Source organism: Rhamphochromis longiceps, linkage group LG1 (genome assembly GCF_057381845.1).
Source record: "Rhamphochromis longiceps isolate RC_006_pf linkage group LG1, R_longiceps_female_GT1.1, whole genome shotgun sequence".
Classification (NCBI taxonomy): Eukaryota; Metazoa; Chordata; class Actinopteri; order Cichliformes; family Cichlidae; genus Rhamphochromis; species Rhamphochromis longiceps.
Window position 1 is genome coordinate 43,440,939 of NC_140557.1, and position 25,130 is coordinate 43,466,068.

Here is a 25,130-nt window from a genome sequence, read left to right on the forward strand (position 1 = left end):
GCAGTGTAGAATTGCATCATCGCCCGTGTTGGCAGGTTGAATTTCTTCAGCTCCCTCAGGAAGCACATCCTCTGCTATGGCATCATGGCCTTGGACTCATTTTTACAACTTTTTAATAGGAAAAAAAGATTAATTTTAATTAAAAAATGTTTTGACATTTGTGAAAATGGAATTTTTCCTGTATTCATTTTTTTACATTTGTTTTGGTTTTTATTGCCTTTTGAGTCAAAAGTCTCCAGAGGCAGATGCTTGGTTTCCTGGTATTTCAAGACATTAATGCAATGGAAAGGGATTTAAAAAAAAGAAAGAAAGAAAGGAAACAGTGGAAAGTGAATCTCACATGAAGCGGAGGAGCTCAGAGTTCTCTCACTAGTCTAAATATCTTCAGAAGTGAGTGCAGATAGTAGTGGGAACATTTACTCAAGTACTTAAAATACATAAAGTCTGTGTTTCAGGTAGGTGTTTCCATGTTATACTAGATTCTGCTATTGTCATGGTTGGCTGTGTGGCAGGCGAGCAGAAGCGGTGGACGCAAAAATGCAGGACTCTTGGAGACGGGAATAAACTGAAAACGCAGCTTTATTGCTGGAAGAATGACTGACAAAATAAAACTTACAAAAGGAAAACAAGACTCTAAAGCGAGGTGCTGGAGGACTGGACATTACAAACACACAGCAGGTTGAAGGTACGACGCGACAGGGAGCCCAGGAAAACACAGGGCTTAAATACACAGGGGAGTAATTAGGGAATGGGCGGGCGGGCGGGCGGGCGGGAGGGAGGGAGACACAGCTGGGAGAAATCAGGCTAACGAGACAGGGGAGAGGTAAAACTGAACACACTGACATAAGACATGAACTTTCAAAGTAAAACAGGAAATAAGAAACAAATCACAAAACCGCAAACATATCCACAGTCATCCAGGACACACATACACACACATATACATATATATACACTCTGCACAGTTATGTGTTAAAAATACAGTAGATCAGGTCCATCAGTCAGAAACGGAGCCTGGAGACGTCTGAGACAAAGCTTTTGTAGCTCTTTGTCGACGTTCCTCATAATATTTCTAAAAAAAGGGAAAAGTGAGAAAACAAACATCGTTAGGCCAACAGTGTGATTTTGTGTGCTGAATCGTGTATATGTATGTGCGTGCGTACCTGCAGGTTGTCGTAGTGTTTCTGGCTGCAGCAGTGGAGTTCCTTGGCGGTCTTCTCATTCAGGCAGAAAACAGAGCAGATGTTACAGAAAAATCCTGATTTAGGGACCACAAACTCCTGACCTGCAGAGAAGCAGAAACAGGAAGATTAGACAAGTATTAACAACACATTTGAATTTAGAGTGTGTGTGTCTGACCGATGGGGCTGTTAGGGTTGAACTGAGGCAGTCTGAACTGTGCTACAACACACGGAGACTGAGAGCGAGATCGCTTTGCCTCAGCTCCGACAAGCTCCCTCCTGCGTTTAGCCACAACTGAAAATGAAAAGAGCGACACGTTAATCATCAACGAATCTGCTACAGGAGCCACTGGGTTTATAACATATTTAAACATTCAATTATAACTCAATAATAATTGAACAAATGATTTCGATTTACTTGAAAAGCTGAAACGTTCATCGGCCACTTTATTAGGTACACCTGTTTGACTGCTCATTAATGCGACTCTCTAATCAGCCAATCACATGGCAGCAACTTAGTGATTTAGGTATGTAGACATGGTCAGGTGACCTGCTGAAATTCAAACTGAGCATCAGAATGAAGAAGAAAAATAATTTAAGTCACTTAAACGTGGCATGTTTGCTGAGCTTAGCATTTCAAAAACTGCTGATGTGCTGGGATTTTCCCACAGAAGCATCTCTAGGGTTTACATAAAACCGTCTGAAACAGAAAATATCCAGTGAGTGGCAGTTCCCTGGAGGAAATGCATTTTTGAGTTTAGAGGAGAATGAAATAACTGCTTCACGCTGACCGGAAGGCCAGAGCAAGCCAAACAACCACTTATTACAATGCACAAGAGCATCTCTGAACGCACAGCACATCCAACACTGAAGCAGATGAGCTACAGCAGCAGAAGACCACACTGGGTTCGACTTCTCTAAGCTAAGAACGCAAAACTGAGGGTACAATTCACACAGGCTCAGCAACGCTGTAAAATAAAAACGCTGCCTGGTCTGTTGAATCTCAGTTTCTGCTGTGACATTAGGATGGTAGGGTCAGAAATCTTGGATCCATCCTGCCTTGTATCAAAATCTCAGGCTGGTGATGGTGTGGGACATAGTCATCGCACCAACGGAGCATTTCTTAAACACCACATATATAAAATATATTACTACCACCAGGCTGAATGTCTGTAGCACAGTGAGGAGCACAAATATGAGATCAGAGCCACAAAATATCACAACTTGTCTTTTTATATTCACTTTACTGTGTTTTGGCTGTCAGAGCGGTGTATTTTGCTGATTTAAAGCAGCTCTTTGTACCTTTAATGTCGGCCATGCTCCATCCATCATTCTCCTCTCCCTCCTGTGTCTCGTCATCAGGACACTTGGGCTCTGGCTGCTGTCCAGCAGGGGCGGCTGCAGCATCGGGCTGGGTCCCTGCTTCCTCCTCGGTCCTCTGGCTCTCCGCCTGGCAGTCACCTTTGGTCACTGCATCAGTCGATTCTGCGGTCTTCTTGGTTTTCATTTTGAGGTTGTCACCAGAGTCTTGCAGACGCTGTTTCAGGCTCTTCAAACTGAATTTGAAAGCAAAGATGCCAGTAGGTTACCACGAAAAGAGGTTTGTTGTCACAAAATGTTCATGTGAAATAAGAAATTCCATTTCAAATTCCTAATCTAGAGTTGCTTATATCTAAATCACATGCTGCTCTTTTTGCATCTTTGGGAACTGTTTACTACAGACGACCTTGAGGAGCGTATGGTATATTTGACTCTGCCACTAAAGCTGAAAAAGAAAGATACTCACGACTCAATACGTCCAGCTTTACTGCTATGAAGAGGAGAGAAAGAAGCACAAGGTCAGACAGACATGAAGACACTTTAAAGAAAATGAAGAAACACAGTGTAAAATAAATTTCCTCTTTTTCTCACTTCTGATCGTGGGACACACTTACCAAGCAGATAAATAGTCCTTGGTGACTTTGCTCTCCATCACCTGTGTTAATCCACCAGGTTCGGCCATCTCAATGCATATCTGAGAGAACAGAACGGATATTTGAGCAACACAGTGGTACTCAATGGGTGTGCTACAGGCACGATTTGTGTTGTACAGGGCGATAAAGAATTTGTCCTGGCGAGTTTCTTTACTGCCCTGTACGATAGTACAAGGCAAAGAAAAAAAAATCTTGGAGTTTTAAACTTGCAAATGGGAAATAAGTGCAAACATATTTCTATACTTTTGCAAAGTTTTGATTGAACAATAAAACCACTGAGCAAGAAACACTAAAAGAATAACTTAGCGCTGCCTCAAACTGCAGGGATCTCCCCTGCTCGATGGGCCAGGACAAAAGGCTGAACAGGTCATAAGATTACTACTTGGTTGAGAACTTGGTGCATTTCAGGCAGTCCTTCTTCACCAGTGTTTGCAAAGGCATGTGTAATTCAGATTGCCTGCCGCAGGGACTGTCTGTACATGGAATATTTAAACTTGCTCAACTCGTGTTAAAAAACCACAAAGTCTCCTTCAGACTCATTTAAAATGTTTCTCAATATGAAAAGAACAGCAGACACCATGACAAGCCTTGCAGCCTTCTGTAAAACATAAAACAGTTGCACGTGTTTATGAAATCGTACCCTGTTGGCAAGCGGCAAGAATCTGACAAAAGCAGCGATGGACGCCACCACTTCCATGATCATCATGACAAGGTCCACATTCACCTCGGAGACCTCCACACTCAGCAGCCGGTCCTCCAGAGACTCCGACTCTGGAACATGCTGAAAAACAACCAGCGTTAAGATCAGGGAGACCCGAGCCTGCTGCTTTTACAAGACAGATTTATGTGACTGCTGCCTTACAGTGGTGCTCCATTTCATCATGCTTCTATACATGCTCTCCTGTGAAAAGAGCAGAAGATGAAAGGGGATTACATCAATCGCTGATCCTCTGTTTGTACAATAAATATTGAATAACTCTCCTCCTGGTTAGAGTGTTTTTAATCTTCTATTGAGCACATTTAATAAGATAAATATTGGACTCCACTGTAAGTGAGAAGTGACTCGATCCTGGTTTGCATCTTTGTGGCAAAGGATTCATACTTCAGGACAGTAACGACACAACATATAACAAGGTTTTGCAGGAACTATTTGATGCTATTTGAGTCTCAGTGTCAGGTCTGACGGTGCCCCGACCGGCGCCCTGTGTGTATGTGTGTGTTTGTTCTCCTCTCTCTCGCTCTGTTTCTTCCTCTCCTGCTCCGCTGCGATTGGTACGCGGTCGCGTAGCAATGGGAGATCTCCGACCCGGAAGTGCTGCCGCTCTGAGCTGCTGTCCCACCTGCGACTGATTCCTCGCCAGCTGCTGCCAATCATCCACCGTCGTTGGCAGAGCTATTTAATGGTGTGGCTGAGTGACAGACAGCGCTGGAGTATTGCACCAAGCCTGGTAGTGACTCGAGCTCAGCAAGGGTAAAGCAAGTGTTTGATAGCGGAGGGAGGCTAATCGTGGCTGTTTTGCCTTTTGCCAGGAAGCGAACGAGGCGGAGAGACGGAAGGAGAGACGTCACTGATGCACGGGAGTTGTGTGGACACACGAGGAGAGACGGGGAGAGGAGCACTGAAGGGACTTGCACTATGGATAACTGTGGATTGGCTTCACTGTAAATAAAGACACTGTTCAACTTTAACGAGAGGTCCGCGTCTGGGTTCACTAACTCACCATCCTTAACACTCAGTGACTTTCCGCAACAGTTGTCAGACCTCAATTCCTCTTAACATGTAGCTGTGGAGAGAGCTCTCAGAAAGCTCCTGAATAGCTAGCCCACAAGGAAACTTGAGAGGGGAAACGCTGACGCTAGAAGGTTAGCAGCGACTGAAGTTTCAAAATAAGTAAGGGCATTACTTAATAGTCAGTAAAACACTCTGGAACCTATGTCTGGGTCTTTAAAGTTTACACGGGGCTGACTTCACAAGGAGCTCTGTGGAAATTTAAAGTGGTGGCGGAATGACGTGGGTTGTCGCCTACGAACAGAAAAGTGGATAAAGTTCATGCAGCTTTTGTGCTGCTGTTGCAAAAAGGAAGGAACAAATACAGACGAAGTAACAATAAATAGTTGATTTGAAATTCATGCATATTTTTAGTTTTTCCATTTCTTATTCAGATATTTATCAATGAGTGACTTATATGTATGTATATATTGTATATATTGTGCTATTCCTTACTTCTTGTATCTGTCTGTGTTACTGTTTGTACTGTAACCAATATATTTCCCCCAGGGATCAATAAAGTACTCTGAGTATTCTCATTCTAGTAATATTAGCCCAGAGAAGGATGATGCTGTGCTCACTCCTTAGAGGAGAAATCTGTTTTGATTGGGATCTGAATAGTTTGAGTGAAACAGGAGCATGCCCCCGATTTAACAGCCCCCGATTGCTCCATTTTCATACCTCACTTGTACCAGGAAGCATGTCTTGTAAAACAATGTGGATTCTGAGCGTCCACTCTCCAACAGTAACTGGATTTTTGAGGTAATCCCTGGCGAAATCGCAGCACGCATCCCAGCTGTTAAAAAACACAAAGGCCTGGAGGGGAAAAATGATGCAGAGGAAACATTCAATATCAATCATTAAATTGAATTCAATTTGCAAATGCAAATTTCTCTGTATCAGCCTGCTGGGTCTACTCCTCACCCTCCTCTGCAGTGATAAAACGATTATTTTGTAGTACAGAGTCTGAACAGTCTGATCAGGGACGTAACGCCACACCAGCTTGGTGACATCCTCCTGTCTGTAGTTTCCTTCTGGCAAACCGGTCAACATGATGGTGGAGAACGTAGAACCTTGAGATTGGGCTTTCTGCAAGACACAAGGTTCAAGAACCAAAGTTTATTCGAAGAGAAACTTTGCGGTACTTTTTAAAAAATATATTATTATTACTGAGCACATAGAGAAGACAAAATGAAACCAAGTTTAGCAGAAAAAAAGAAATGTGGTTTTTGAGGTGAGTATTTGGAAAAATGGACACCTCTTGGTATTTACTCAAGGATTCCTGTTTAACACATGAAACCTGGGTTTATAAGATGCACTCACCTCAATGTCATCAGGTTCACTGACAGTTAAATACTCTAGAAGTGTAAAACAGACACAGTTAGTAACAGTCAACACTTTATATCTGGAGGTTAATTTTAGTTTCCAGCTGTTTCTCTCACCTGGGATTGTGAACCAAGGAGAGACAGTGGGGAACACAAAGGGACTAGTTGTCATTGTGATCCAATATGGTGAAGTGCTGCGTTGTGGGATGGTAATATCTTCTGTTGGGACAGTTGCACCATCAACAGCAACCTCGCTGTCTGGCAAAGCTTTGTCTGGCAATCTTGGTGCTGCACAAGCAAAAATAAGTTTTGTTAAAAGTTTTGTGGGGGAAAGAAAAGGAAAAACGAGTGGTGCAAAACAGGTTTTTAATGTTTACAATGATCCAGTAATATCAATGTTTTGACTTTTATTTGAACTTTAAGCACCTTTACAGATACCCAAGGTATCATAGACATCAGAAAAACAACGATTAGTGGGTTAGATCAAATGCCAGACTGAAAAAGTGCAGTTTAAGTAATGGCTCTGGCTCATGTGTCTGGGGCAGAGACAAGCAGAAGGAAATTGACCACTGATGGAGCAAAGATTTCTGGAGGGGCCAGAAAAGAGGTCAGAGAGATAATAAGGCAAATGAGCATCAAAGGATTTGTGGGAACCAGAATCACAGTGTTAGTGGATAAAAGTTGAGGGAATGTGTCACAATGATTGATTGTGAACAACAATAAATCAGCAGTTTTGTCTGCACTTTATCCACAGCCCAGGGGAGACCTGAAAAATTTATTCATGAGTGTTTCACAAACAGAAAGCGAAAGAAAGGTCTTACCAGATGACCTTCCATTAACTTAACCCATCTTTTTGTTTCCGTTTAAATCATATTTGTTTAAAATCCCATTTAAAAAACACTTACGCAGTGAGGTACATCCACACTGTGGTATTTTCAGCCTTGACAATTTGTGGCCGGTGGGCCGTTTTAGAAGGCTGTACCAAACGCCAAGGCGATCAGCATCACGAAGAGACTGAAATTCGATAAACACCTGAAACACAAGAAAGAAAATGTATTCTGAACATTTTACCTTCACATTGTAAATGTTAGAAAACAAGTGCTAAGCACACGTGGAAAGAGTGAACTAAGTACAGCTTTATTGTGGAGTTCACTGGATTCAAGAGTCAGAAATCCTGGCTCAATGATGCACTGGAGCCATGCTCAACATGACCCCTGCACTAATGCTGTAATGTGATAAATACTAGTGCGCATGAGCATATGAAGAATTGCTCAGCGAGCAGCTTATCGGCAGTCTCTCTTTACTATCGCTATAGTTTTGCAGTTGTGCTTTCCTCAAGATAAGTAGCATCCAAATCTAGACACATTATCTCTTTTGAAGGATGGATTTATGAAGGTTGGTGCACGTCCTTTAGTTTGGTGTGCAAGCGGTTAATCTGTCAATTTTTCTGTATGGTTAAGATTACACTTACACAAGCACATATCTCACACAGCCTTTCACAGACTTCTAACACATGCACTTGTTGGCATTTATGAGTGTGTTTATACCTTGTTGAGAAGAGGCAGGTAGTTTCTTACACAATCCATTTTTTTCAAAGCTTCTCTGAGATGCCGGGACTCGCCTGGCGAAATGTTCCTGATGTAGATTAATCGTGCTCCATTGTCAGTCACTTGCTGCATCGAGAAAACCGGGTTAACGTGAAAAAACAACAACCCCACAAACAGTATGACATTCCAAACATTCTTATACTACAGCTCCAAGATCAAGGCCATAAGTTTGCACTTATATTCACACAGCAGGTATGCACCCTGGCAGCTATCTTCATTTTCCAAACAATTTATAATTGCAGCTCTCGCTGTTTTTGATAACACTGGTTGAAAAAGTATTTAAACTAATGTACACACAGTGCCGTGGAAAACGCATTTGGCTCGTTCCCAATTTCCTAATTTTTTGCACAAGTTTCAAATCGTTAAACAAATGTTTAAAAAAAATACAAAATGCATTTTTAAATGAGGATTTCATTTATTCCAGGAAAAGAGTTCTCCAAACCTTTCCTAGCCCTGTGTGAATATCTGAAAAAACGGGTATGTCCCCATTTTTCAAGGTGTTTTGACTTGGATGTGAGTGCTTCCAGTTATGACTTTATACTCTGACCAATAAATCTAAAGGTATTCGAGTGCAGTCTTTGTTTCTGAGATATGTGCGTTACTTACATAGCATAGCCGTTTCATCAGAGACTTATAAAACTCAAGCTGAAAGAAAAAAAACAGTTCAAAATCATTACATCACTTCGGATTCGGTTCGATTTATTTCAGCTTAAAGGTATTTTTTTCTACAAAAAGAAATATTTTTTACATTTATAATCACACTTTAAATAAACAAGCAGAAACAAATATTTTCAAATAATTGTAATAACATCTGTCACAACAGTAGATTGCATTATCTACACACAGTGCTTACCGGCGTCATTAAAATGTTGCCCTTCTCAACCTGCAGTCGAAGTTTAGACCCACTGAGAATAAAATCGTGATTTTCTGATGCTAGCACGATGTTTTTAGCTGCCACTGCTGTCGGCATGAGGGCAAAAGCCTGAAGGAAAAACAAACAACCAAACACTGATTTTTACTGAATAACCATGAAGACAGGCACTCACAAAATATGTATTAACTAACTAAATGTTAGTTAGGTCGTCTTAGAAAAGAGATTTAGAGCGCCATTAAAATGAAGGTCATAACCCAGCCCAATGCAAACTGGTGCTTACCATGCGTGCCTGTGGTATAACGTAGATCGTGTCGTCGTAATACTCAAATCGGTGTCGAGTGAGCAGACCGGCGATGTCCTCCTCTGCGTAACAGCCATCGTGATACTCTGGCAGGTTGCTTATTAACAGCACCTTGTAATCAAGCGAAACAAGCTGTGCAAACGAAAAGAATTTCAGGATCAGTTCACAATTGCAATGGAAGAAATTCCAGACAGAAATCTGAAAAATGCAAACATTAACTTATAAACCTCACTTTGAGCACTGTCTACAACTATGAACACAATCAGGTACCTATTACAAAATGTTTCTGATGCTAATTTTCCTTTACTTCTTTTTTTCTTTCTTTGTTTCACGTAGTGCAGCTCTACCTTGACTCACTGACAAAAAAGGCAGTAAGAGTCAGCTATGAAAGTACTTTTCATTTAAGGTGGATCCATAAACAGTGATAACTGATTCCCAAAAGGCAATGTGTAAACAGCACTATTGCACATGTCAAACTTGGGAAGGAAAAACCTTTTTAAGCACTCAAAACCACCATGTCCTGGATGACTGTGCATATAATTTGAACATGTTAAACTAGCTTTTCAATAAAGGAGTTTTAGTATGTGTTAGTACATGAGATAATTGTTTTATTACAATACTAAATTGGTAACCAAGAATGGTGCAATTCTATTGGTGTCTATACTGACTACAAAATCTCTGGTATTGCGACATCCCTAGTGAATTTTTAACATTTTTCTACATTTACACCTACTTGAGCGTCACCTGACAATGAGATATAACCCAACTACAAACTTGTAAAACAAACTGAACTATTTCAGATCAAAACTTAACCACTTTGATAAAGCATGTTTTTCTTACAGGTATAATTGAAGTGTTTTTTTAATGTTACCTTTGAATTGGGAAGTTTGACTGTCTTGAGACAACCTGTGAAGTGCAGAGCAAAAGAAAAACCAAAAAATAATTATGAAATAGAAAATATCTTCACATTGAGAAATCTTTCATACAGATCTTTGGGGATTTCTTACGGATTCTTTCTGGACGCAGTTGCTCTTGTATCCGCTCCCAAAATGTTGGGTGGGTAACAGCGACCGGCTGATCCTTTGAGATCTTCTCTGCAGTCACAGAGTCTTGGAATAAAGGAAATGTAGTTGATGATGATGTTGATGGGGACGACTTCATCTTGACTAGCTCAGCCAGCAGGGCAGGAGCCAAAGTTTTGACGACAGTCTCCAGGTCAGACTGGTTTGATAAGGACTGGAGAGCTAAAAGGCCACAGGTGCAAAAGAGATTCACACTTTGGTGGGTGCCAAGTCTCGAAAATCATCTACCGTTTCTGAAAGTTTTATAATAGTAGAAAAAACTATGCTGACATTTCTGGTGGCACTGGTCTTTATTTATCCTTTACATTAGTAAAGTTAAGGTTGTGAGGGGGGAGGAGAACTTTGATCTTAGAAAAACTAATGAGTACATACAAAAAAATAAAACATGAAGCAATTTTCAAACCTGATGTTTCCAGCAGTTTCTTTGCCAAGATCTTTGAGCTGCTTGACTTCTTTCGCCTCGGAGATGACCTCTCAGTCGACGATCGCCTCTCCCAGCTTTTCCTCGGTGATGAACGTTTCTCATCTCTTCTTCTCAGTGAGGATCGTCTCTCGCGGCACCTTGAGCGTGATCGATATCGTGAAGAGGAAGGACGGTCATACCACGAGGAGTCAGAATGAGACCGGGACCTGAAAAAAGTATGGATCAAAGAACTTAATAACTCAGAAACATCTCAAAGCACACACCCAGCATGGATACAAAAGGTAAATGCTGTCCACCAATTAAGTTTTTTCAAGTTGATATTTTTATATATATGTTATATTTCACCCTTTAACAATCCACTGGAGAGCTAAATCTTCTTGATTGATCCTAGTTCTCAAAATGTTTGTTGGACAGACCTGCGATTGCGTCTGGACCTGTACAGAGATCGTGATTGGCTTCTGTGTCTCTCCCTTCGGCGGCTGCGTGATTGAGAACAGGAATGACTGTTCCTCCTATTCTGCAAGTCACGGTGGCGACGTGGGCTGCCGGAGCGGGAATGGCTGCTTCGCCTGTCCCTGCTACGCTCCGAGTCACGATGAGTGCGGGGTCTGCGAGAGCGGGAAAGCCTTCTTCGCCTGTCGCTGCTTTGCTCCGAGTCACGATGACTGCGGGGGCTGCAGGAACGGGAACGACTCTCATGTCTGGTTTTCTTCTGGGAAGTCTCAGCAGACGTTGCGGGAGAGGGCTTGGCACCTGACGCACTAACAAGTGCATTAAAAAGAAAAGCACAGTTAAATGAAAGAAAATGAAAGGCTCCAATGCTGGCATGTTTTTTTATTCGCCAAATGACTTCAAATGAAGATATTTACCCTCGCGGTGATGCTATTTCACCGTTCCACTCTGGGTATCTGTGGAAAAACACAGGTACATTTTTGTCAGATGTTGCCAGGTAGAATGTCCTTAAAAATATATTATTGTTCATTAATTCAAAAACTTAGAAATGTATTCAGCCTTTTAACAATAAATCATCAAGGTGCTTTACAGGAACGCAACAAATATGACAAAGAAAAATGAAAAAATACAAATGAACAGTTCTTAGGAAGCTATCCTAGCATTACAACCCCGACATCATTTCGGCACAACCATGGTTGCGCTGCCCCAAAGATATCGGTTCATAATCACGAAGTACAGAGAAGAAAGACTGACTGCTTTCGCAGAAGTTTGCAGTTCTCGATGTGAAGGCTGGTATTCTGGTGGGAGACCCAATCCTAGTGGTCACAACAAAAAACAAACATTTAGACCAGATTCATTATTATCAGGAGCAATGTTTGTCATTGACATCACTTGCTGATAAAAAGGTCACTAAACTTTGCAGTGGCCTTAAAAAAAATCTTAAAATATTAACAGTTAGTCCTTCACTGAACAGAGAAGCATTATAACATTAGCCAGGAGCCTGGATTGCACTTAGAAACCTTCATGGGCCAAAAACAAAACAGGAACAAATAAGCATGACACATTATACCTCTCCTGGGATACAATTTTAAAGATGAAATTATTTAGTATATATGGAAAACACAAGTCAAACATCTGACTACAAACAACCAAAACAAAAGGGTCATCTTAGGCTCTGGATTCTGGACTCTCAGGCTTAGGGCTGGGTTTTTATAATCGATTCATCGATTAAAATTGATTCTGGCTTGGATAACGTAAAATCGATTCATTAAAATCCTGAATCGATTTTTTAATATAAATTTATTTTGCCCAAAATGCCAGAATCTCAGGTGACATCTCACAAAATTTCAAGAACCACCAAACAGTTAAGACAGTAAATGAGAGCAGGAACACGGCTTCTGCACATAGACTTAAACACACAGCGCGACCCGCGGATCAGAATCAGTGAGATGTCGCCTTTCTCACGGTCGGGGCTGAAAGCCGACAGCTCGCTGATTCTGATCTGTCGGCGGGTCCGCGCTGTGTGTTCACGCCCTTTATGAGCCGATTCTAAAGCTGTTAGTTTGATCTCTCTCCAAACAATATTGACCGAACCAGCAGCAAAAGAAGATCCAAACGCTTCACATAAACATCATCATGAATTCACTCTGACTTTTACTGTTTTGCTTCCACCGCGATGCACAGCTCTCTCTCTCTCTCTGTACTTCAAGAACAGTTTCCCTTTCTTCATTATTCGCTTGCTTGTTACGCACAAGTCTAACGCTGTTTACAGGCTGTCGGCCGCTGTTTTTTTCCCTTTTACATTCTTCCGAAAAGAAAACCTCATTTCTGCTGTTCAATACTGAACAAATTAAAACTTTTTAAAATTATTCAAAATGTAAAACGCTTAACTGTGTCTCTAATAAAACCGCTGTAACGTCAGAGGTGATGTTCATATGTTGATTAATGGTTTTCTTTCATTTTTGATGTACTGCAGAACATTTTTATAAAATCCCAGGCCAGGAAAATCACCTTCATGTTTTTCTGTGTTTTATCTTCAGCTACTTTGACACAAAAGCATCTGCTGTGACGCTTACACCTGTGATAAAGTCTTGCGTGTGTCAGCTTCCTTTTGATTGATACAAAAATATGTAAATGTACTGATCTGAATTATAATATTTCTGACTGTCAAAATTTCCCAGATTTAAATCGAATCGAATTAAATCGAATCGTGGATCGAATCGATTCGGGACCTTGTGAATCGGAATTGAATCGATTCTAGAAATCAGTGACGATACCCAGCCCTACTCAGGCTCTTCTTATGGCATCAAAATTTCCCAAGGTTCCAAGAAGGTCGTCTCAGGAGAGGCCAAGTTTGGATTAGGACAAAATGCACCACCAAACACTAACTTAAAGTATGAGCAAAGAAAATTAGTATAACACAAAAACAAGGTGCCTACTGATATAAAATAAAGGACCAAACACACTATTGTTCACTCTAGTGACAAAAGACAAAAAGGGGAACTTTTACATTCAGCAACAGTTCCAGGAAAAGCAAAGCTGAATGAGCACTGTGGAACAGTAGCCCAAGGACAGAGACAAATGAAAAAACAGCCCTCTTCCAACATTTTCTGATGCACAGGTTCTTCATGCTTGCAGATTCTTCCTCATCACGTCATCTGAGGCCTTGGCTCCATTGTTAGCAAATGCCTTGAATGTCTTCGCATGGGTTTACATCAAGTCAAAAGACATTAAATCTATCAATTGCAAGTACAGACCACTGAAGTTTCTGAAGGTCTCTTTGAAGTAGTTTTTTAAATTACAACATCTGGTAGACATATAGTTAAGTTTAGTCTGGACTGTAATCCTTCAAAAGTTCTGTTACAGAATACTGAATTGCAGAAATATGGGAAAATGTGTCCAAATGTTTGCAGTCCAAGTTGGTAGTCTTCCTACAGTCATCATTATGCAGTAATAGTGAATAAAACAAACCAAATAAACTTTAAAGTAGCATCCATGAAGCTTTTTCAAAACCAAAATCCTATAATCGCATTCAAAGTCAAATAATTAAAAACAATCCCAAAACAAAACAAAAAACATTGCGTTTCAAATAAATAAAAACTGACTGAAAGCAAAAACATCGAACAATCTTCGACTTACCTTCATCTGATTACATTCCTTGTTACATAGAGAGCAGGTATGCGGAAAGACCCTAGGTGAAGTGGCAGTGTAGTCTTGCATCTGGGCCAGCACTGGGATATCCTCTGTCACTTGTAAGGTAAAAGGCAGGTTGTCAGGAGTGATCTGATCTTCAGAGTATGAGATTGGATGTTCCAGGTCCTCTTTTTCAAGTCCAAATTGCATAAGGATGTTCACAGCTGTTTCTGAAGTAGACTCTGCAGAGCCCACAGGTTTGGACTTCTTTATGTCCTCTTCCATTGAAGTCTTACTCCCTTCTGGCCTGCAGCTCATTGGCATAGTTAGCAGTGATGGGATTGTTCCTCCAGATTTTGCAGGAGACGCAGATGAAACTCCAGAAGAGCTAAAGCTGGACCCAGGCCCAAGATGAGGAGGTGTCTTATGAGAGTCTCTCTCTGCCTGCATACTCGACTGTCCATAGCGCCCCTGGGCTGAACTTTGTTTCCCAGAGGCATAGGGGTTATATAAGGGATGGGACATGGTGTTAGCAACCTTCAGAAGGTTTAGTAGACTGATGGCTGCAGCTGTCAGGAAAGGGGGGTGTTGTAGATATAAATGGGGCGCGTGTATTGGTTCGGCCACCAATAGCAATGGCGTTATTTATCTGTGTCAACGCAAGGCGGGCTTTCAGCTGAGCCAGCCGCAAGCATGCAGCTTGCTGTCCGATCAGTAAAGAGCTCCCTGGGAGCCTACCATGTAGGGGGCTCTGTTTGTACCCTGGTGCAGGAGAAGGGGTGTAACGCTTCGATGGCAATGGAAAGCTGGAAAGTTAAAAATAAAGAAAACAAAGAAAACAGGTTAATGAGTTGTACTGGGCCTCAGAATCTTGGAAAGATGAAATCCACACAGATGGACCTGGACTGGTGCAAACTGCCATAAGTCATGAACACATCCTCCTACCCCCTAAACATGATCGCAACAAGCAGGATTCACTGCACTGTTAATGTTAGCTATGTTATATTGCTGCCTCTGTTCGGTGGTGTCGAGCCAAACGGACTTTAACGTGTGTTTGAACGAGCTGACGGTTCACTCGTTAAGCTGAAAGAAAGATGCTTTAATCACAGCAGTCACACATGTGTCCACTGTACCATCTGGGAACTCTTCTTGTGTAGCACTCGTAATAACACAAACACTAAATCCTCCTTCTCTGGTGCTGTTGTGTAGCAGTGTGTACACCTGAGACTGTCACCTGTCTGTCTGTCCTGCACTCTCTCTGTTTCTTTCTCTCTGATTGTGGAATAAAAGTATGAACGTGTGTTTATAAGTTACACTTGTGTCTGAATCCTGCAGCTTATCGCACATTTCATTTCCATGTGTGACAACTGCAAGTGTCCAGAGTGAGGACAGACTGAGGGACCCACTGCTGCACATCATCTGTGAGGCTTTGCACCGCTGATGATCCACCAGGACAAACTCAGCAGTGTGTGAGGAAGAGGAGGAGGAAGAGCCAGCAGCAGCTGACAGATGGAGAGAATAGACAGACTGTTCCCTGTTTGTGAAGGACTGCTAGGAAAGTTTAACATAACTGTCTGTGCTGAATCAGTCTTATTAGGTAATGTTCAAATAATGTTATCATCCCAGTGTTTTCAGTGTGAGAGAAAGTACTCAGGGCCTTCAAGTTACACACTATGAAAGGCAGCAACAAGTTCAATGTTCAGAAACCTAAAGTATGTATCAGCAGCAGAATGGAGCTAAAAATAAATGTTTGTTTCAGTTCTATGAAGCTTTGAGGATTTTGGATCAGTAGCACTGCTGTGTTTGTTGCATCATATTGCTGTAATTGTTTATATGCTTTATATATTCTGAGCTAAGTTGATCTATAGTGTTACATCATATTCTATAAGGATGTTATGTGTTTGTAGACTTTCTGCCCAGTTTGACCCATTTAGCAGAAGTCAGCCTGTTTAAGGCTCTGATATCTATTCTGTATGACTTAAAGCAGTTATGACATGGTCTGATTTTCTCACCCAATAAAGGAATATTTCATGTATCAGTCTACTCTTCATTCTATCAGACACAGTTACCACAGCTCGCACATTTTCTTTTTACACATATATGTAAGCATTGAGCCAAATTTAGTAATGCCAGCATATTAAACGAACAATATTTGTCTTTTCTATATGATACATCTATATACACACTGTCAAACATACTTGTCTTTGAGTGAAGATTTAAGGAGATAGGAAATATAAATAATTGTAACTTGAATCTTATGGCGTTATTTTTGTGCCACTATTCTGAGCGCAAGTAAAAAGAATTTGAGCATAGTGGCACTAAAATAACGCCATAGAATCTTTACTGAAGCTCAGTATTTGACACAGAGTTCGAACTCACTGCTGTGATAACTAATAATGATTAAGATAATAACTATCATATTGGCCATATTATATTTACATTACCAAAGTAAGATGACTTTAGTCTCATGAACAACATGAGCTAATTGTTATTTACTAGCTAATCTTAAAATGACTGTTCAGTACAAAAATGAAGCCCAACAATCATGTTTTACACTCGTGTGGTCTCAGCCTCAGATACTTATCACATCACACAAAGCTCATGTAGAAACAAATGAACAAAATATGTTCTACTCCGTTTCTGTCAAACAAAGCTGTATGAAACGTTTCCCGCTTTTAGTATAACGGTTGATAGGCAACCTGGGCAGCGCGAGGGAGGCTAGACCGTCCCATTTCACAAGCCTACAAGCCTGTTTTTGTTTTCTTTACAACAACTCGGTGTACATACCGTGCTTTATATGTGTGTAATCCCTTTCTTCTGGTGTGCTCAAATGTATACTCGCAAAAAACTTCTTGCAATCTACAACTTTGCTAACGGAAAGTAAACGCTAAACGGTAGCCAGGTGACCCAGCGCAACGATTTCCGTTTCAATGGGCTGCCTTCAAAATAAAAGCACGAACGGAAACGGCAAATTTCAAGATACTGTAGTAATTCCACTAAAGCATATTATTAATGTTTTTGCTTTTATTCCACTTGTTTTGTAGTGTATTGCATTTATAAAATGAGGTTGCTGTTGTAAAATGTGTGACTTTGGGATATCCTTTAAGTGTGTGAGCTCTCAAGATTATGTTGCTGTCATTAGAAGGACCACATTGTGTGATTATTTCACCAAGTGTCTGAATAAAATTTGACCAACTAATTTAGTTTGTGTGGCTATTTCTGTGTGTATAGGTTAATAAAATGATTAGGTTCCATTCAGTAATCCAAATCAAGTGAGTAAACTTTGGAAATAAATCAGGAGAGGATACATACACATAATTCGGTAGTAGAACGACTTTTAGCAGCTATATCTTGAAGTAATCATTTTCTGTATGGCTTTATCATCTCACATAACTGTGGAGGACATTAGGCCCCTCTTTTAACAAAAGAAACTGTTTATTGGGCTTGATTGCTATTTAAAAGTCGGTGCTATAGTTCGGATATTTTTTCTTTTCTTGTTGCATTACACAGTTTTACTAAAGTAAATGACTCATTGTCTTGATACATGCTCAATCATCCAGGTAAGTACACTGAAAAAAAGGGATTGGCCAGCTCTTGGATTTACGTAAGCATCTTGCGTGTATTTAACACAATTGCCTCATGCTTTAAAGTTAAGTGTAACTACATAGTGTAGAAACTACATGATATGCAGAGAGGCTAGATTAAATTGTTTATATCATGTTCAAGTGAAGTAAGTCAATAATATATCAATGTTAAATCCCACGACACTGCACGGGTTTCAGACTCGCGCTCTTTAGATCGTGGTTTCAGGAAGGCATCCATCTCAGTCAAGTCGAGCAGCCACCTCTACTGTTTTTTACCAAAAAAAGTAAGTTGGGTGGTTGTTACATTAAAAAAGTCTAACTTGTAATTTGAACACAATAATTTCATGTTTCTATGAACGTAATTAAATCATGAAGAATCTGTACGAAATTCAACAACTTAATTTGTTCTTGTTGAGATGAGCTGATACAATCTAGTGAGAGTGGTTAGTTGCTGAACTCATGAAATTCACAAGATCGCACAAGATTTCAAACTGCAGGAGTTATAAGAGGCACTACACACGCACCACGTGCATGCTATTGCTATTGCTATTTATTGTGTATTATTACAAAACAAAACAATTCTGCATCAAATACAGGAAATCATAGCTTTCCTACATTTCCTAGATTGTTGGCATGGTGGTTAGTGCTGTTGCAAATGGTTGTTTGTTTCTATGTGATAGACTGGTCAGCTGTCCAGGGTGTACCGTGCCTTGTAACCTATCACTTCAGGGTTATTTCCCAGCCCTCCTGCAACCAGGATAAAGATAGAAGGATGGTAGTTGTTGAAGACCCATTCAATTTTTATGGTAACCAGGATCTAGACTTTGTTGAACATTATGTAATATGAAGACAGCATGTAGTATTTAAGTGACCAAGTAGTATTGGGGTAAAAGTTATTGAATACTGTTGAAATAAAATGACAAAATTGTGAAGGATTAAAATATTCCAAGAGCTCAACTTACTTCATCTGAACATGTTTCAATCGCATTTTATGAACACAAAATGCACAGGTTTATTGAATATGAAAAAGTTGTGTTGATTTAACTCAGTTGTTTAAGTTTCTGCCAAAGCAAAACATTTGTGTGCAACCAATGTCCATTATTGAATCAAATAAATCCAACATGGCCTTTTTTTCAGTGTACATCCCCAAAAGTGGATTTTGTTCATCTGGACATAGCGTTTTCAGTGGGAAGAACCTTTTTGTCACTCAGCCAAGTGACTCCTGCAGTGCAAAAAACCGACTCATTAAAACATACTAATTACAACAGCTAATATTCATGCTTTAACATTCCCACATCTTAACATATCTTAAAATATAAGTAAAGTTATTTTTATTTATAGCATTAAACATAACTGACATTTTGGTGCATAGCAAAACTGTCAGTCATACAGTCATAGAGCATGGTTAGCACCCTCATGACTTACCATATTTGCAATGGGCAATTAAAAATGGTACACTCATACTTTTTTGAGGTATAGTAAATATGCTTCAATTGATAGTCATTAATTAAGAGCTGTTAGTGACACTGAGTTAGTCATGACTATGCTTTCTGTGTTTTTTCCCTCCCCTTTTGGTATCCTGTTCCTGCTGGATGAGCCACTTCATGATAATCCTCATCTGATGACTCCGCTGCCTGGTAGATTCTCCTTGCTGCAGGTGTATGCTTCTGCCAGCTGGATGCTGTTACTGGATAGTACACCGTTCCAATGGAGCGGTAGGAACAAATTGAAACACACTAAAAGAAAAGGGTTATTGTTTAAAATTGTGTTTTAATAAATGTGTTAATGTTAATTAAGTGTTCATTGTGTGCTGGAGGTCCTACTGGTCCTATGGTGGAGCAGCTACTACCTCTCCTTTAAGAAACTAGCCTCTGATGGGATACAGATATTTGGGACACATTTCAATTCTTGTAAGGGTTTAAAAAATACACAAACTTGGAAGAGTTGGCTGGATTTGTACAAAATGAGATGGCTGGCAATGGAAAGATGCAATTCGATTGTTACATGTTTAACCCTTTAAAGCCGGTCGGAGCAGGCACGCTCTGTTTTGCGTAACTATTTTTAAATCCCTGTAGAACCGGGAACCGCATAAGCTAGCGCAATAATATTTTTTGCATATGAAACCAGAGGAGTTGTACTTACATCTTATGCCATCAGCTTGTCCTAGGTCACGGTTTCCTTCCACATATAGCTTTGCAAAAATTGCATAAAAAGCGCTTGCAGTAAACATAATATTCCAGAAACACGCTTTGCCGATCCGATCAGCTGTTCGTATTCCAGATGTATTTCATTTTCAATCAAGATGGCAGAGCTGTAATCTTGCTCTAAAATTATATATTGTAATATGAAAATTGTAAAGTTACTTAACCTGTGAGTCCTTGGTAAAGACATTCTCTTCAAAGTGAACGCTGCAAAGATGAGATGCAAGTTTCAAGTACAGTACAAAACATGTAGTTAAGATGATGGTTTTTAATTAGCTGCTGTAAAACAATGTAATAATAAATAAATGCAACATGACATTAACTGCTTTTTAGGTAAGTACTTTATGTACTTTTGGAGAACTGTTAGATCATCCATGTTTTCTACAGTCATTGGTTTGCTGGACAAAGTGGCCCACCCGAGGGGTCCCCTGCCATTGACCAGCAAGCCACCCTGGCTGAGGATCATCTGGTTGCCAGGGCAGAAGGAGCAGAGCATGCCAGGCAGTCATGGAGGTACAGCACTCTAATAAGGTGTCAAGGGGGTATACACCAGGCCTTGGTGGACACGGGCTGCACACAGCTCCTGGTTCACCAAACCCCGCTTTGCCCCGGGACATTATTGGTGTTGCAGTGGGTGGAGGTTACATGTGTACATGGGGGCATTCACAGACAAAACACATGGAATAAAGGCTGCAGTCACTGCCAAAAAGTCAGTGGCTGAACAGAAACGTAAGTAGCAAGCAGCTTAGCTTTTATATTCAGGTGAAGAGCAAAATGAACATTTAGGGTACAGCAGAGAGTAATTTGTGTGACAGCTGTAGTAAAACCCAATTTGTGTTTGTCTGTTTAGGAGACTTCCAAGCGAGATACGTGGAGGAGCACCGGCTTGGAGAAGGAGGATGCGGAGCAGTGTTTGCTGGCTACCGCATAAAGGATCATTTACCAGTAAGTGTTCAGATGGTGGTAGTGAGACAGGCAGTAATGCAGATAAGGGATAATATCGTAAGCTGAGACGTGTGCTGTTTTACACCTTTAATTATGTCATACTGAGGAAATGCTCATCAATGCCCTGTGTCTTTTAGGTGGCCATCAAACACATCCCAAAGGGGAAAGTGTACTGCAAAGTGAAGGTAAATGTGCAAGACTTGCATTGTTTTTACATTAGTGGATTGCATGCAGCGTTCACCTGTGGAACGTCTGTGCCTCATCATCCACTTTGTTAAAATATTTCAGGATGACAACGGGAAGAATCTGTCGGTGGAAGTTGCCATCATGCTGAAGCTTGCAGCTGAAGCAGATGGATCAGTGGAAACATCAGCCCCAGTGTCTCTGTTGGAGTGGTTTGACTTTGGCAGAGAGCTGATCCTGGTGATGGAGAGACCTGTCCCCGCTGTGGACCTGGATAAATACATAGAAGAAAATGGAGGATTTTTGCCAGAGGACAAGGCCAAGGCAAGTTGACTTGCCTTGGAAGAGTCTTAGACTGTACATCATTCAATCAAAGCACAGAGTATTAGAGAAACATTAACCCATTGATTGATTATTGTCTTTTTCATCGTTTCCAGGTAGGGCTGGGCTATATCACACCGTTCACGGTAATACCGGTGTAATTTTGGGCAACGATAGGAAAATGAAATATGGCGATAGAATATGGGTAAAACGCGCATGTGCAGTGCCTTTGTTTACATATGCACATGGCGGTGACGCAGAAAGAGAAGAGCAAAAGTGGATCGTTGAATGAAACGGATGAACCAGAACTGGTTTGTAAAATGCTGCAGCTTCAGTGGTGTGGAACTGGTTTAGCTTTCGTCCGTCAGATACACAACAAAGCACAATTTTTGGTAGCGCATGCTAGCAGGCCGTCGTTATTACCGTGTTGTATGGAAAATACGGCACACTTAAAATCAATCCTTTGATTTTTCTGAAAGTCGACAGAGCCCCTTATAATCCCGTGCGCCTTATGTATGAACTCTGGTTGTGTTTACTGACCTCGAAACGGTTTTATGTGCACGGCGACTTTGCTAAGCTACAAAGCCGCACCGCTCGATGGATTGTCGGAGCATTACGGCTATCGTAGGCAGGCGCCTCGCGGAGTGATACGTACTGCACCTCAACATGATATTACCGTATTGTGTGTGTATAACCTCTTTTTAAGTTTTGTGGATATTATACATGGTTATGCTGAGGATATGTCGGCCAGTTTCCACTGGAAATGCCTTTTGGTTAAACTGTCAGCGAGGAATTTGCACTGTTACATTTTTATATAACTTTAATGGACATAAAAAAACAGCTGCTTGTTTAAGTGAAAATACATTGATGGGGTTTTTTGCACTAATAAAGTTGTGGAGTTGTAAAGTATTTTGTCTAGTGTCAGTTATATCGTCAGTTATATCGTTATCACAACTTTTCAAATGTATATCGTGATGAATATTTTTGGTCATATCGCCCTGCTCTATTTCCAGGTCATTCTGAAGCAGCTGGTTGATGCTGCGAAGCACCTGGAGGATAAACACATCTTTCACCGGGACATCAAGAGTGAGAACATTCTAATTGAGACCGGCTCAGATGTACCGCGTGTTCGTATCATCGACTTTGGACTCAGCTGCTTTTTTAAGGAGCGGTCGCAGTACCGCCTCTTCTATGGTAACATATTCTGCTCTTGCTCTTCACAGATGTCACAGTTTTCGCCTTTTGTTTTAGAAGAAATTGCAATTGTGTCTGTTTATTAGGTACAGAAATGTACTCCCCTCCCGAGTGGTACGGGCGCAGTTGCTACAGGTGTGGACCCACCACGGTATGGCAAATGGGAGTGGTTCTGTACGAAGCGCTTCATGCGGGGGACTTTGACACCACGAGCTTCCTCAAAAAGCGCCTGAAATTCAAAAGACATCTGTCCAAAAGTAAGAAAACGTCACACTTCAAGACTGACTGATGGCTTGGACCACTGGAACTATCATCTTCATGTTTTTTCTCTTTCCTTTCTTTCCAGACTGCCGGGATTTCTTGGACGCGTGTTTAACCAAAGTCCCGGAGACGCGGCCGACGCTGGAGGACCTACAGCATCACACTTGGCTGAGATAAGCCTATCACACACACACACAAACACACACAATTCAGACGTTATCATTTATGTGTGATGTATGAATTACCTTTCTTTTTTTCAGGAAATAATTTTTTTAATTGGCCCACTTTAAATTTCAGTGTTTTGGAATTCCTGTAACCCCCCCAGCCATCCCAGGAAAGGGGATCTCTCTTTGAATGGGCTTTCCCGAGGTTTCTTCCCGTCAATCTGGCCCCCCCAGGGGAGTTTTTCCTCGTCTTCATAGAGAGCTTGGGCTGGCTCAGGAGCTCCATCAAAACTGTCTTTATTTAATTACTCAAATGTAATCATATACTTTAAAGTAATCAAATAAAAAACAGTAAAAATCTAAGACTTGAAGTAAACTTCCATTAAAATAAAACTTGTTTAATTCATCTTTGCTGAGGATACTGTGTTATTACTATTTCAAGGATTATGTCAGAACCGGTGCCATTATGGCACCGGATACTGGTACCCATCCCTACCCATCACTAGGGAACAGAACAAACCAGACATCAATTACAACAAAAATGACACTGACCCAGCCAGCATGACTCGTCTGCCTTCAGAAATGTTTAGCAATATTACGAACTGGGTGATATGCCTTAAAGTAGCTTGTCATGTGTTCAGCATTGTCACAGGCTACATTTTAATTAAAACCACAATCTAGTAATGTTCTGTCTTTAACCTTCCTAATTTGTTTTTTGTCCTAACCTAACACTAAACTGCCAGTGAAAACAAAAGTTACATAAATAAAGAAAATTACGGTCTCACACAGGAGTCAAACCCTAGTTTCTAAATGATGTCAGTAATAGGAAATTCTATCTTTAAAAGAACCCAAATTGTTACACCACTTTGTCAGCCTCGCTGGCGTCAAGAATCATTAGTATGATGCTAAAGCTTTAGTAGAAGTTGCACATCAGTTGGTGTCCCCGCCCCTTATCCCCCTTAAAATCCTAACTTGAAGATGCAGAATTTGCTTCCTAGTAATATGGATGTCATTCATGAAGGTAATACCCAAGCAAATAGCAATTTTATTATGATCTGTGCTGCAGTTGTAAGACCGGGCACTCGAATCTTTCCTAAAACCCTCTCCCCACTCCCTACTGACATTGTCGTGATGTTACTGCTTTCTCACTGCAGTCATGCAATTTATTCTATAAAAAGCTCTTACGGTGTGTTCACACCGAACGCGATAGACGCGAACAGAGCGTCAGGTTTACATGTAAAGTCAATGGAAAAGCGCGATGACCCGCGATTGCGGCTCCCGCGAAAATTCGGAAGCAGATTTGTGTCGCCAAAACGCCAAAACGCCTGAAACGCGCGTCAGTCTAGCGCGTTTGGAGCGTTTGACTCGCGAATAAAACCACGTGCGTGACTTTTTGTGTTGCATTTTGTGCATACGTGCGTTACGCGTCTACCTGGAGTTGGAAAAATCTGAACTCCAGCGTCAAATCGTGCCGCGACAACCAATCAGGAGCCTGGTGACGTGGCTGTGACCTAGGTCAAAGGGGCAGATCCAGCCAAAGCCCTTCATTCTTCAATGGAAGGAAGGCTAATCAACGCCGTAGCAAACAACCTGGAGCTGTACGACACCAGCTGCTTTCTGGACCGAGACAGGAATATAAAGGACCGAGCTTGGAGGAAGATATGTGAAGGGCAACCTGGTTCATTCATTTCTCTTAAGTTTTCTCTTAAGTTTTCGCTGACCCGGGGAAGCCGCACAAAAGCTAGCAAGCCACCGCTATTTTCCCACTGACGTACAAATACCGTTCTGCTTTTATGCATGTTGTCATATAGGAATATATTTTCTTTATTAATAAGCAGCACACAGTGGTCCCGCTGTCACTGCTTCGCTTTTCCGCTGATTTTCTTTTTCTTTTCTTTTTTTTGCACCGTACAGCATTGCATTCTGCAGCCTGATTGACAAATCTGCTCCGTGTCGTGTCTCCTGCGCTTGCCAAATTTATCATGTTTGGTTTTGATAACCATCACGTCCAATAGAAAAAACAGCACAAAAACACCCATAACTATGAGCCTCATTCGGAAATAGACACCTGCACCGCGAGGGAAAAGGGCGCACGAAAGTGGCGGGCAGATGAAGACAAAACGCGGCATAATAATACTTTTACGTTTTGCAATCTAC

General features: G+C 41.0%; 2 protein-coding genes across 5 annotated transcripts; one reads left to right on the plus strand and one right to left on the minus strand.

Moving 5' to 3' along the window:
* Positions 1 to 781: 781 nt before the first annotated feature.
* LOC146679301 (uncharacterized) lies at positions 782 to 17,045 on the minus strand. Of its 4 annotated transcripts, none has more exons than XM_085410348.1 (25): positions 16,908 to 17,045; positions 14,127 to 14,926; positions 11,742 to 11,803; positions 11,405 to 11,443; positions 10,952 to 11,296; positions 10,515 to 10,741; positions 10,037 to 10,138; positions 9,901 to 9,935; positions 9,009 to 9,161; positions 8,708 to 8,836; positions 8,461 to 8,499; positions 7,795 to 7,920; positions 7,153 to 7,279; positions 6,365 to 6,535; positions 6,246 to 6,280; positions 5,847 to 6,011; positions 5,604 to 5,738; positions 4,017 to 4,055; positions 3,795 to 3,935; positions 3,116 to 3,195; positions 2,968 to 2,991; positions 2,484 to 2,737; positions 1,360 to 1,476; positions 1,164 to 1,285; positions 782 to 1,072 (listed from the first exon to the last, which is right to left on the minus strand). In XM_085410348.1, the coding sequence occupies exons 2-25, from the start codon at positions 14,643 to 14,645 to the stop codon at positions 998 to 1,000; spliced, it is 3,261 nt and encodes a 1,086-aa protein (XP_085266474.1). In that variant the 5' UTR covers positions 14,646 to 14,926; positions 16,908 to 17,045; the 3' UTR covers positions 782 to 997. The 4 variants fall into 4 exon arrangements, with proteins under 4 accessions (XP_085266474.1, XP_085266457.1, XP_085266448.1 ...); XM_085410331.1 differs by having other exon boundaries at positions 2,968 to 2,988; positions 10,037 to 10,273; XM_085410322.1 differs by having other exon boundaries at positions 10,037 to 10,273.
* A 4,050-nt stretch (positions 17,046 to 21,095) lies between these two features.
* On the plus strand, positions 21,096 to 22,986 carry LOC146679302 (serine/threonine-protein kinase pim-2-like). Its single transcript, XM_085410372.1, has 4 exons — positions 21,096 to 21,357; positions 22,368 to 22,548; positions 22,635 to 22,805; positions 22,895 to 22,986. The coding sequence occupies exons 1-4, from the start codon at positions 21,178 to 21,180 to the stop codon at positions 22,984 to 22,986; spliced, it is 624 nt and encodes a 207-aa protein (XP_085266498.1). The 5' UTR covers positions 21,096 to 21,177.
* Positions 22,987 to 25,130: the final 2,144 nt, after the last annotated feature.